The sequence below is a fragment of the Phaseolus vulgaris genome, chromosome 8, assembly GCF_051622355.1.
Source record: "Phaseolus vulgaris cultivar YP4 chromosome 8, ASM5162235v1, whole genome shotgun sequence".
Classification (NCBI taxonomy): domain Eukaryota; kingdom Viridiplantae; phylum Streptophyta; class Magnoliopsida; order Fabales; family Fabaceae; genus Phaseolus; species Phaseolus vulgaris.
Genome location: NC_143505.1, coordinates 56,587,907 through 56,600,079, shown reverse-complemented (window position 1 = coordinate 56,600,079; position 12,173 = coordinate 56,587,907). Strand labels below are relative to the sequence as shown.

At 36.2% G+C, this 12,173-nt stretch overlaps 2 protein-coding genes across 3 annotated transcripts; one reads left to right on the top strand and one right to left on the bottom strand.

Moving 5' to 3' along the window:
* The first annotated feature begins 381 nt into the window (after positions 1 to 381).
* LOC137827200 (phosphoinositide phospholipase C 2) lies at positions 382 to 5,790 on the top strand. Of its 2 annotated transcripts, none has more exons than XM_068633430.2 (9): positions 382 to 972; positions 1,820 to 2,016; positions 2,790 to 2,925; positions 3,004 to 3,276; positions 3,371 to 3,603; positions 4,152 to 4,269; positions 4,722 to 4,874; positions 4,962 to 5,048; positions 5,213 to 5,790. In XM_068633430.2, the coding sequence occupies exons 1-9, from the start codon at positions 667 to 669 to the stop codon at positions 5,507 to 5,509; spliced, it is 1,800 nt and encodes a 599-aa protein (XP_068489531.1). In that variant the 5' UTR covers positions 382 to 666; the 3' UTR covers positions 5,510 to 5,790. The 2 variants fall into 2 exon arrangements, with proteins under 2 accessions (XP_068489531.1, XP_090149585.1); XM_090293459.1 differs by lacking the exon at positions 382 to 972 and adding an exon at positions 1,317 to 1,511.
* A 1,930-nt stretch (positions 5,791 to 7,720) lies between these two features.
* LOC137826254 (putative serine/threonine-protein kinase-like protein CCR3) lies at positions 7,721 to 10,665 on the bottom strand. Its single transcript, XM_068632149.2, has one exon. The coding sequence runs from the start codon at positions 10,392 to 10,394 to the stop codon at positions 8,004 to 8,006; it is 2,391 nt and encodes a 796-aa protein (XP_068488250.1). The 5' UTR covers positions 10,395 to 10,665; the 3' UTR covers positions 7,721 to 8,003.
* Between the last annotated feature and the right edge of the window lie 1,508 nt (positions 10,666 to 12,173).

Here is a 12,173-nt window from a genome sequence, read left to right as displayed (position 1 = left end):
TTTAGTATTTTTTTATATTATTTAATTATAAATTTATTTTTTATTATCTAAACACATTAATTATATATAACAATTAAAATTAAAATTTTCAAAGCATCATTTGTCTTTTAAAAATTATTCCTTCTGACCCAATTATTTGACATTTTTATAAAAATAAATTAATAGACTATAGTAGTCAAATTTAATTTTGTTAAAAAGTATTTTTTTATCGAAGTAGTAAACATTAATAAAATTGAGTGGGACCACTTTGACATTTAATGTTTTACTTAAAAAAAATTAAAAAAATAAAATTTATACTTTAATTTCAATTTCATTACCATTGTCATTAATACACCTCTTACCTTTCATATAAAATTAAATGTTCTCCTTTTCATCGTTGACATGATAAATATAAAGATAATATTTTCACTCATCTTTAATTGTAGAATACACACAGGTGTTTAACAGTGGGTAACGGGTTGAAGGGTGGATCCACCTCACCCTTTGGATTGTGTAACAATTCACATTCACTACACAACATCTTTCGTATTCTCCTTCTATAATTGTCACAACACAACAAGAAGGTTGAAGTAAACTCGGAATCCACACGCAAAAACTCACACTTACTCTCATATAATTGCGTGGTTAGTCACTGAAAGAGAACAGACAACAGAAAAGAAGCTAGTGATGTCGAAGCAGACATACAGCGTGTGCTTCTGCTGGCGCCGGCGGTTCAAGCTGGCCCTGGCGGAGGCGCCGTCGGAGATCAAGACCCTCTTCGAGGACTACGCTGAGAATGAGATCATGACACCTTCGCATCTGAAAAGGTTCCTTGTTGAAGTGCAAAAGCAAGAGAAGGCCACTGAAGAAGAGGCGCAAGTCATCATCGACAGCTTCAGGCATTTCCATCGCAGAAGCGTTGGCCTCAATCTCGAATCTTTCTTCAAGTACCTCTTCAGTGATGATAACCCCCCTCTTATTCCTTCTCGTGGGGTAAGCAAAAAAACAGAAAAGAACTGGGTTTTTGTGTTTTCCTGTTTTGGTTTTTGACAGAGTCTGTTGGGTCAGCGAGATCTGGATTTGGCATTGTTTACTATCTACTCGGGTGCCCTTCTTCTTCCTAGATTAGACTTTTCTAGATTCGTTACCTTGATTTATCCCTTTGGTTTTACTTTCTACCATGTTTTTTGGTGTACTTTTCCAATTGTGTTATTTTTTTGCCATCATCCTTGGAAAATCTTGGTCTACTAGTGCTAAACTTGTACTTTTGGTCTTATCCCAAAAAATATCTGAACTTTGGTGTTTTATTGAACTTTGGTTGACTCGTTGACCGTGAGATTTGTAAGTTAAGTTACGTGGTAGAAAATGATAAAAGGATTGAGGATCAGGTTCCAGAATGAATTTATCTTTTATGCAATTGAGCCTTTCTCTTAAGGGTTCCTTCTCATGGAAAGACGGGCATTGCAGGGAATATGAAGGCTTTCGCTTTATGTCCATTTGGGAATACCCTTTGTTGTTGGATATGCTATGTGGTGCCACACTGTCTTCCGGATATGCATTACCTTTTAGTTCTTGCGCTGGTTTTAATTGTGTTTTTCGAAATCAGTCATTTTAGTTCAGGATCTTCGTTTCTAGTGCCTCTAGTACCTTAATTTGGTAAAATCTGGCTCCGAGGCATTACACAAGGGGTTTAGGGTCAAACCTTTGATTAACATATTGATTTCGATCTAAATTTTCCACAACTAATTGTTAGATAAATGTTGATATTATATCATGCTTATTTGCATGCATTCTCTTATCCTGATCATTGTGTGCTGTGCAAATATTGTTTTCATTCCAGGTGCACCATGATATGACTTTACCCTTGTCACATTATTTCATATATACTGGCCATAATTCCTATTTAACTGGGAATCAGTTGAGCAGCGACTGCAGTGACGTGCCCATTATAAATGCACTAAAGAGAGGGGTGAGGGTGATTGAATTGGACATATGGCCTAATGCAACAAAGGATAATATAGATGTTCTTCATGGAAGGTAAGTTTAGTAGTTTACAGGTAGAATGGTACTTACTCTCATACATGAACTCATTCCAGCTCCTATATACATTCCCCTCATTTTTCTGTAGTGATCAGGCAGAATTGAAATAAATAAATTTTAGTTCAAAATGTAATTTAACTCTCTTAACAGTTTTGAAAAATATTATTTATCTGTCTTATGCCGAGTGTAAGAATGAGTAGCCTCCAAGACAAAATGTTTTAAAGGATGAATAAACTTATGCAAACAATGATGGTCCTCCAACAACTCGATAAAGGCTTATCCTTCTATTTTTATTTTTTTTTATCTTTTTGAGAATGATGATGCCAGAGTGAGGGTGAGCCATGGCACAATAGTAAGACTGCCCCTTGGTGACCAATTGGTCATGAGTTTGAATCACGACAGCTTATTTGCATATATGAAAGGGAGTTTCTTTGCATATGCAAGGGGAAGGTTGCATACAATTAACCTCTCTCATACCTTTGCAAAGCTAAGAGCCTTTGGCATTGGGGTGCATTAGTTTTGATGTTGCTAGAGTCCATCAAGTAAAAGGGTGGTCAATTGCAGTTTGACATCTGCAATCTGGCATAATTCAAGAATAAGTTTGAAACTTTTTCCTTTTAAAATTAAACTTGAAATCATGGTAGTTGAACAGATTATATGCAAATAATATTATATCAAATATATTGTTTGTCATTTCCAACAGAATCCAGAAATTATTTAATTGAAAATTTGATATATACTTGTTTACATGTCTATTTTTTTTAACACAGGACGTTGACTGCTCCTGTAGAGCTCATCAGATGTTTGAGATCTATTAAGGAACATGCCTTTGTGGCATCAGAATATCCAGTTGTAATAACCCTAGAAGACCACCTTACACCGGATCTTCAGGCTAAAGTGGCTGAGGTTAGTTACATACTTGGCATTTTATTGGGATTCATAGTACTTACACTCTATAGTTGACAACCCTATCCAAATTATTAGATGGTTACAAACACTTTTGGAGACATACTATTTACTCCTAACACCGAAAGTGTGAAGGAGTTCCCTTCTCCTGAATCACTTAAGAGGAGGATTATTATATCAACAAAACCACCTAAGGAGTATCTTGAAGCAAAAGAAAAGGATAAAGGGGATGATTCACAGCAGTTAAAGGAAAAGGGGGATGTTTCACTACGCCGAAAGGGTTCAAGTGAGGATGAAGCTTGGGGAAAGGAAGTCCCTAGCTTGAAAGGTGGTACGATAGAGGATTACAAGGTTGGAGACTAAATCGATCCTGTATATTAATTGCCACTGCATTTAATATTTTAAGGTAAATTTGTTAAATGACTTTATGCTTTGACATCTTTAGGACAACAACGAGGATGAAGATCTTAATGACGAGGAAGAATTTGATGAATCAGATAAGTTACCTAATAATAATGAAGCTCCAGAATATAGACGCCTAATTGCCATTCATGCTGGGAAGCCTAAAGGTGGATTAGAGGAATGCCTCAAAGTGGACCCTGATAAAGTGAGACGTCTAAGTTTAAGTGAGCAACAGCTTGAAAAGGCTGCTATAAATCATGGAAAACAAATTGTAAGGTATTGTAAATTGATACGAGCAAGTCTTTTCAAGGCAGAATTAATTTGTATGTGGTTGAAACCCCCTTGTCTGAATGAATGATTGAATAAACATCCTCTAGCTCTATTGTCATGGAAAATGTTGTAAAAATCAACTGTCACATAATATTGTACTCCTGTTCCGGTGCATTGAATAAGTATCTGACATTAAAACTTACTAATGTTAATAGCTGGTTGACTTATGATCTTGTCTGACAGTTTGTGCTCATATTAGAACTTTCTGAGTACATTAACAAAAATACGATCTTGGCAGCATGTCCAATGGTTAACTTATGCTTTGAAACAAACTCAAACTTTTTATATGCTGTTTGGCTTGATGAATTTCTACTACTTTTGTTGAATATTTGCCCATTGTAGCAATTTTTGTGGTGTTTTGATCAATGTTGACAAGGCTGTGACCCTACATAGGATCATGTGCTTGGGGGAGGGGGTGTGTGCACAAATTATAAGAGGTGTGTGATGTGTATGCGAATTTGAATTAATTTTTATTTCCTGTTGGCCTTCTCTAGATTTACTCAGCGCAATATTTTGAGGGTGTATCCCAAGGGTACTCGCATTGACTCGTCAAATTATAACCCATTAATTGGGTGGATGCATGGAGCTCAGATGGTTGCATTTAACATGCAGGTATCTTCCTCTGTCTTGTGTATATTTCTTCTTCATTCTTCCTGGTCTCCGCTCCTCCTTTTTTGTGTTTTCCTTATTTAATATTTTCTTGTGTGGAAATTTTTACTATTGTTTTTGTATCTTCATTTTTGTTGTTTCATTTCTTCTGAGGTGGCAGGGGGAGATGAAATTGTTAACCTTAAAGTAGCCAACAAAATTCAATAAACATTTGACATCTAGTGATATAAAGTGTACAATGAATATTTGATGTCTATCAATGTGATTAGTAAAATATAGGGCGGTCCTTTTTATAATTTATTGCCTGCAAGATTCCAAAAGTTAGGGTGTGAGATCCAATTTACATTTCTTCCACCTATAGCTTACTATCACGCTCATTATGTCAAGAACTATATCATTGATTACCATATTGTTTTTTAGGATTCAGTTTTCATTGTGGTTGGTTTCATGACCAGGGGCATGGTAGATCTCTTTGGTTGATGCAAGGAATGTTCAGAGCCAATGGAGGGTGTGGTTATGTTAAAAAACCAGAGTTTCTGTTAGAGACTGGTCCAGACAATGAGGTCTTCGACCCTAAAGCCAAGTTACCTGTGAAGACTATTTTGAAGGTCAGGGTTTCACATTAATCAGCTGCCTTATTCAAGTATCCATGTATAGTTTAATACTAACAAAGTCCATACTCTTCCTATCCTTAGGTGACTGTATATATGGGGGAAGGATGGTATTATGATTTCAAGCATACGCACTTTGATCAATACTCACCTCCAGACTTCTATACAAGAGTAAGTTTTGATTATCTCTTAATGCATATGAACCTTGTCACAGCAGTGCGTTTTTTATTCATAAGGATTGTTGTTCATTGCTATGCATTGCATATGATACCTTCCCTTTTGTTTTCACCTTGTTTGATGGCTCAACTGTGTGATTTGATAAACTTTTAATGCAGGTGGGGATTGCTGGAGTCTCTAGTGACACTGTAATGAAGAAAACTAGGGCAATAGAGGATAATTGGTTACCTACATGGAATGAGACATTTGAGTTCCCTCTTACTGTTCCAGAGTTGGCCTTGCTTCGCATAGAAGTTCACGAGTATGACATGTCTGAGAAAGATGACTTTGGTGGACAAACATGCATACCTATCCGGGAGCTACGAAGTGGCATTCGAGCAATTCCACTGTATAGCCAAAAGGGAGAGAAATACGCCTCTGTAAAGCTTCTCATGCGCTTTGAGTTCATTGATTGATTATGTGCATCCTTCTACTCTACATCATTGTGTACAGTCATTAAGACGTGTTAGTAGTATGAGTTTGTATGTAGTAGCTGGATGATATCTTCAACAATGCCCCCATTTAATGATGTAAGAAATAAAATGTGGTGTGTTTCGTTTTCTTGAGGAGACTTATTTATCTTGTAAGGCTTGTCAATATAAAACTACATAATATGAACATGGAAATTATTCGTGTTTTGTATGAGGATACTTCTAAGTCATCTGTTATCAAATGTTGGCTTTGGTCTTTGATGCTCTATCATTTCACAGTTTTTTAATTATGTTGTGAATACGAAGTCTCTATCCGTTTTGTTGATGATTATACTTAAGAATTTGGTTAGTTAGTTCTATTCTAATGAAAATAATAATAATTATATATTTTTTATTTATAAGAATAGAATATGAAATTTTGTTTGTAGTTGGATCTAAGTTTTCTTTTTCCACTGACACCACAAGCCTTATTTTTAAAGCATAGAAGCGTTTAGTTTGATTTTAAATTGTTTAAAACAACAATTATTAAGTTTGACAACGAGCATGAATACATAATGAGCATGTTTGTTTAATACTATAACAGCAATACGTGTTAAGGTATCTTGGTTAAGGGCAAAAGAAATACGTAATCGCTTCTAAGTAGACAATAGTCTTGGAAGAAATAGGTTTAACAAATTATTGATGTTCATGAGAGGCTAACAGAAAAGACCTAAACGTGATGACCCTTCTTTTTGTTTCCCATTCAGTTTAGTCATAAATTTTTTAATTAAAACTGAAATATATGGATGATCTATCTCTCTGTATATAACTATCCCTATTAAGGTCATACTTAAGATAGTTTTTTATTAATTGACTTACACAGATAGGAAATGAACCTCTTAGTTGTTTATTTGTTTCTAAGTATAATTGCTGTCATAACTTATTTGCTTTTTATATTGACATGTAAGTCTTGGAAGTAACCACATAAATAAGTATGAACAATTTCAAATTTTGGTTGCCATGTGGTAAACATTAATAAGATAGCATTCGAAAATCATGTTAATGAACCATTCAAAACAAAAATATTTTATCTTAATATCTACTTTTGAGTTTCTAGACGCCAAAAACAAGCGGTTTTAGCAGTCATCCCAAATATAGATGTAGCCTTTCTGAGTTGGGGTTCACAGTTTAGATGCATGCCTGTAAAGTTATCCCTGCTGACATTGCACCAAAGAACCCATACACAGTGTTGGGGGGATATTTTGCCTTGACCTATAAGCATTCATAGCAAACATAAATGGACAAAAGGGAGTTGGATCAGTACCACACATTAATTACAAAGGACATACTCATCATCAACATCAGGGCCCCGACTCATTCCCACTTCAGTAACCCATTAGGCCTATGGCCCAGAATCCTTAGCCCAGCAGCATGTGCAGAATTTGCATCATGTGTCATCAACTTTCAGCCATTGAGCCACTCTTCCATATTTGACCAGCCTATAGAAAATTTGACTTGAGTACTTATTTTCAAGAGGAAGGGCAAATTGTTTCAGACTCAATGTGTCTACTCTAAAGCCTGTGTTATGACTCCATCACCTATCTGACGTGTGATTAGAAAGTAGCAATTCTCCAATAGCCATTAAGTCATCAACCAATCCACTTCTGAATTTGGTTCCTTTTCTCTAGTCAGACCCTTGCACCCATCATAGAAGTCAGCAATATCTTTCTTCTAAGTAATTAAAAAATGTGTAGACTAATCTATTTTTCATGGGGTCCATGTTTGGAAAGGTGATAAAGAAGAAAAAGGGTTAATTATAGCACTTCAGGGCCCAATGGCTCAACCACTCACTCTCACAAATAGTAACCTGTAGAATCAGAGTACACTAACATTATGTTTCTGAAGCCAATCTTTGTTGTTCACACTCTTTCCCACCTATTCTCTCACACGCTTGTCAAATTTGCAATTAGACCTGGTAAACTACAAGTAGCTTCCCTGTCAACGCGTGGCCAAATAAGTAGTTCATGACGGTGCCTTCTCCTCCGACCAAATATTAGTGCTATGAAATTCCACGTTACATCAAGTACAATGCCTTAAACTTATAGCCTAAACCTTAACATAGAGGTTGCATCCAGTACATTGCTTTAACGTGTAGCTTAAAGGACAAAAAGAGTGGTTACAAAAAATTGAGAGTACTTGCACACAATGTCACACGCATTAGCACAAATGAATCGTTTGAAATTATGCCTTGTGCGAGGGATACAAGGATTACAGTTTGCAAAATCTAGTCTGATAAAGAGAATAGCAGAAGAAAATTTAAGAGTGATGAATTTTACTGGCCGTTAGTGTTTCACAAAATTCTACGCTACAGCTTGATGTTAGGTGACATTCCTAGTCTTTACACCCTCAAGAGTATACCCATACAATTTTCAAAAAAAAAAAATCAATAGGAATGAGGAAACATTGTTCTACTTTGATTCCCTTTATCAGGATTTGAGTGTCAGTCTGATACAATGGAGACTGTACCACTGGAAATGCTGCCATGACTAGTATCACAAAGAGCCAAAGCACGCTCCAAATTTGCCACAATATCAGCCATTGTTGGTCTGTCCTTCCCCTCCAAATTTACACAATGCATAGCTGTATATGCCACTAGCTCCACTGCTTCTGTCTCATTTAACTCTGGTGGTTCAACTCTTGGGTCCAAAATTTTTGCCAATTCTTCTGCCATAATAACTGGCACTGCAAAGTCCACCAAACTCACTGGGGTGCCTCCATTTTCATCATTCTTGAATATTGCTCTCTTTCCTGTTAATAGCTCTAGAAGTACCACTCCAAGCCCGTAGACATCACTCTTTGCTGTCAATACATTTAGACCATAATATTCCGGATCAATATATCCAACAGTTCCTGCTGCCTTCGTTGGCCGGTAATCAAGGTCAGATTCTGGACTCATCAATGACAGTCCAAAATCAGATACTCTCGCTGTCCAAGTCGCGTCAATGAGAATGTTGGAAGACTTTATATCTCGGTGAATTATAGATGGAACTGCATAGTTATGGAGATACTCAATTCCTCGCGAAGCATCCAGAGCGATTTTGATCCTCATTCGCCAAGAATTCAAGACACTGCTACTCTTGTCCACGTTATTTTTGTCAAGCAAATGATCATACAATGCTCCATTCTTCATGTACTCATACACCAAAAGCCTCTCATCTTTCTCTTCGCAGAACCCCACCAGCCTTACCAAGTGCTTGTGGTGTAAACGGGACAAGAAGGCCAATTCTGACTCAAATGCACTCTCTTTCTCTTGAAACTTCTTCATCTTGTTACCCGTTTCGCCCCTTTTGATTGCCACCTCACGGCCATCCGCAAGTTTGCCTCTATAAACAACGCCATAGCTTCCAGCACCAATCTTGTTCTCAAGGGAGAAATTATCCGTAGCTGCAACAAGCTCGGCCAAGGTGAATTCCTCAGCTCTTTCAGGATGCTTTGTTGATGAGGTTCCACTCCTTTGGCGTCTCATTATCCGCGACCCTTGACGCCTAATGGTGGATGATCTCGAAGGAGGACTAATACTGTTGTTAAAACCACCCCCACCATTTACACTGCCACCTCTAGTGATTGTTGGCTGCACAGAATTGTGAATCTTCTTCTTCCCTAAACAAACCCCAGTCCATAAGCAGTAAATCACACTGCATATCCCAGCAACACCTCCCACGGAACCAACAATGGCAAATGCCAATAAACCTTTGGTGAAGGCTCTTGGCTGAGAAGCAGGTGGCACCACCACCACAGGCGGCGGTGCCATTTGTGGTGGCTCTGACCCTGGCATTGGAGGCCAACAAGGTATTGGCTTACAGATGTTACCATAGCCAGAACACAGAGACTCGGATTGAGGATATATCCCACATTCACTGCAGGAAGATTGAACACAAGGCCCTGGAAGTATTGGAGGCAAAGGAATCTCATAACCTGAACCGTTAGCCCAACCAGGACCCCAACAAATAACTGAAAAATTGTTAGTCGTCAATCCACAAGTAAAATTGGACCCAGAAACAAGAACCTCAAAAGAAACACCTTTTGTAACATTCACCTCAAACAACCCCCTCCCACCCCAACAGACGACAGAACCATTGGATCTCCGAATAGCACAACTATGCTCAGCTCCGAGCGCCATACCAGAAAACTCTAAAGCCCCTCCTTCAGGAGCATCAATCTGACCAAAATCGTTACTTCCTCTACAAACCAAATACCCACTTGAATTCAACCCACAAACATGTGACTCCCCAGCCACAAGACTCGCCATAGACACGTTCCCAAACTCATTCTCCATTTTTCTCGCCATAGCCTCAACCCCCCAACACCGAACCCAATTACTACCCTTCAAAATTCCGCAAGAAAAACCCGACCCAGATGAAATAGAAGAAAACCGGTCCGACCCAGAAGGCAATTCGAAGTCGACATCGGTTCTCCAACACGACGCCGTTCCGTCGCCGACCGCAGTGGCGCAAACCTGGAAGTCCCCGAGGGCGAGATTCTCGAATAGAACAGTGTCATTGTTGTAAAGTCTCTTGCTTTGGAAGTAGGAAAGGGTGTCCCAGCAGAGAAGAGTGTAGTTGCCGGACCGGAGGCCGCAGAAGTAGCTCAGACCGCCGGAGATCGCGGAGAACGAGATGTTGGGGGCGACGGCGACGACGTGGCCATTGCTGTAACACGCAATGCGCCGCGTCGGCTCCGATGCTACCACGCCGCAGACGGCGGCGGAGGTGACGGCGAGGGTGGAGGCGGAACCGAGGGCATGGGAGGGTGACAGTGAAGAGAGGATTAAGAGGGTGACAGTGAAGAGGGTGAAAGTAACGGCAGAGAAGAGTGAATTATTCTTCTTCATTGAGGGAAAGAATGGGTTTTGGGGTTGGGTGTTGCGGTTGTTTCTGCATCGTTGGCAAAGAGAAAGAGAGAGAGAGAGTTGAAGGGTCTCAACTCTCAAAATTCGAAGGGTACGGTGAAACTTTTCAGGGTGTTTGTTGCAGACTTTGTTGTTGACATCACATAACGTGGATTTTGAACCTGTTTTGAAGATCGCCTTTCTTTTTCTTTAGGCCGTGTTTGGTTCGTAAATTTTTCTTTCACATTATTTTTTTTTAATTTAGATAACTAAATGTGTTACAACACGCACACGTGGAGTGGTTTTTTTTTTATTTAGTTTATATTGCAAAGTAGAATATTTGAAAAAGGATATTTTTTTCATTTTTCTTGTTTTTTCAACTCGTAAATATAAATTTTAAATATTAGTGTGATAATTAGTAAAAAATCATTTATCTCAAATTTTTTATTTTTAATCCAAAGGAGGATGGTTATTCTTCTAAGATAAAAATAAATAAATAATTTAATGATTTGAGTTTGGAAAGAATGAGGTATATGTGAATTTGATACTCAATTATAGATGAAGACAGAAGAGATACTTATAACAATAAGAAATATTAAAAATATCAAATATATATAACTATTGAGTGAAATAACTAAATAAATTCTCACTATAAGCTTAATATATATTTATAAACTTTTAGAACTCCAAAATGAATAAAAACATAACAAAATAATTGCAATTTAATTAAAGATAACTTAAATCTTTATACTAAATCATAAATATAGTTGTTATTAGTTACTTATTGAATATATTTTTTAAAAATATCATGTAAATTTTAAAATATTTAATACTAAATTATAATATATATTGTTATTACTTAATGATTGAATATAAGCTTTTTTTTTTATATATCATATAAATTTTAAAGATATTTATTTTGAAGCTAAACAAGCATATTATTTATAGTAATTTTTTATTGGATATGTAAAAATTATATACTGTTTGTGTAACATTTCTTATATTTTTACGAAAAAATAATATATTTATTAAGAAACAAATACAACATTTTATATGTTTTGGTAATTTTATATTTTTATTTGATTAAAAACCAATATTTTATTATATATTTATTGAATTTCATAATAACATTACATTACCTTTAACCAATTCACTTACATTTACTTCAAAAGTATAATTGTTAAGCAATTTTTCTTATATTTGAAACCATAGTTTATAGCTAAATCCGTGGGTATAATAAATTACTACATTGATGAGTTTTTCCGTTTTATGTTAAAAAAAAAAAAGAGTTTCCCGTTTCGTACTGTTACAGATTAGAATTTACTCCGTTAATGTTATCCCTTCTGGTAAGTAATTGTTTATAACACTAAACGTTTTTTAAATATTTAAAAAATGTGATAGTTTTTGCCAACTTTTAAGTTTAAATTTAAAATCTGAAATGCAAACTCAGAATGATATATTAAAATAAAATAAGATGGAATTTATAAAAGAAGAAAAAGCGCGAAAGTGACAGAAGATGAGAAAATTGAAAGGAGTTCTCTGTCAATTTGCTGGCTACGGAGACTTTACAAATTTTATTTTATTTTCATGTATAAATTGAAAGCAATATTTTTTTTCTCTTAGTTTTATCATATATAAAATTCCATTTAGAAAATGTACAATTTAAAATGAATTAAATATAAAACATACAATTAAATTCGATTTCTCTTATTTTTCTCATATATAAATTCGATTTTACCTTATATTTAATGTTTGGAAACTAAAAAATAAAATAAAAAATTG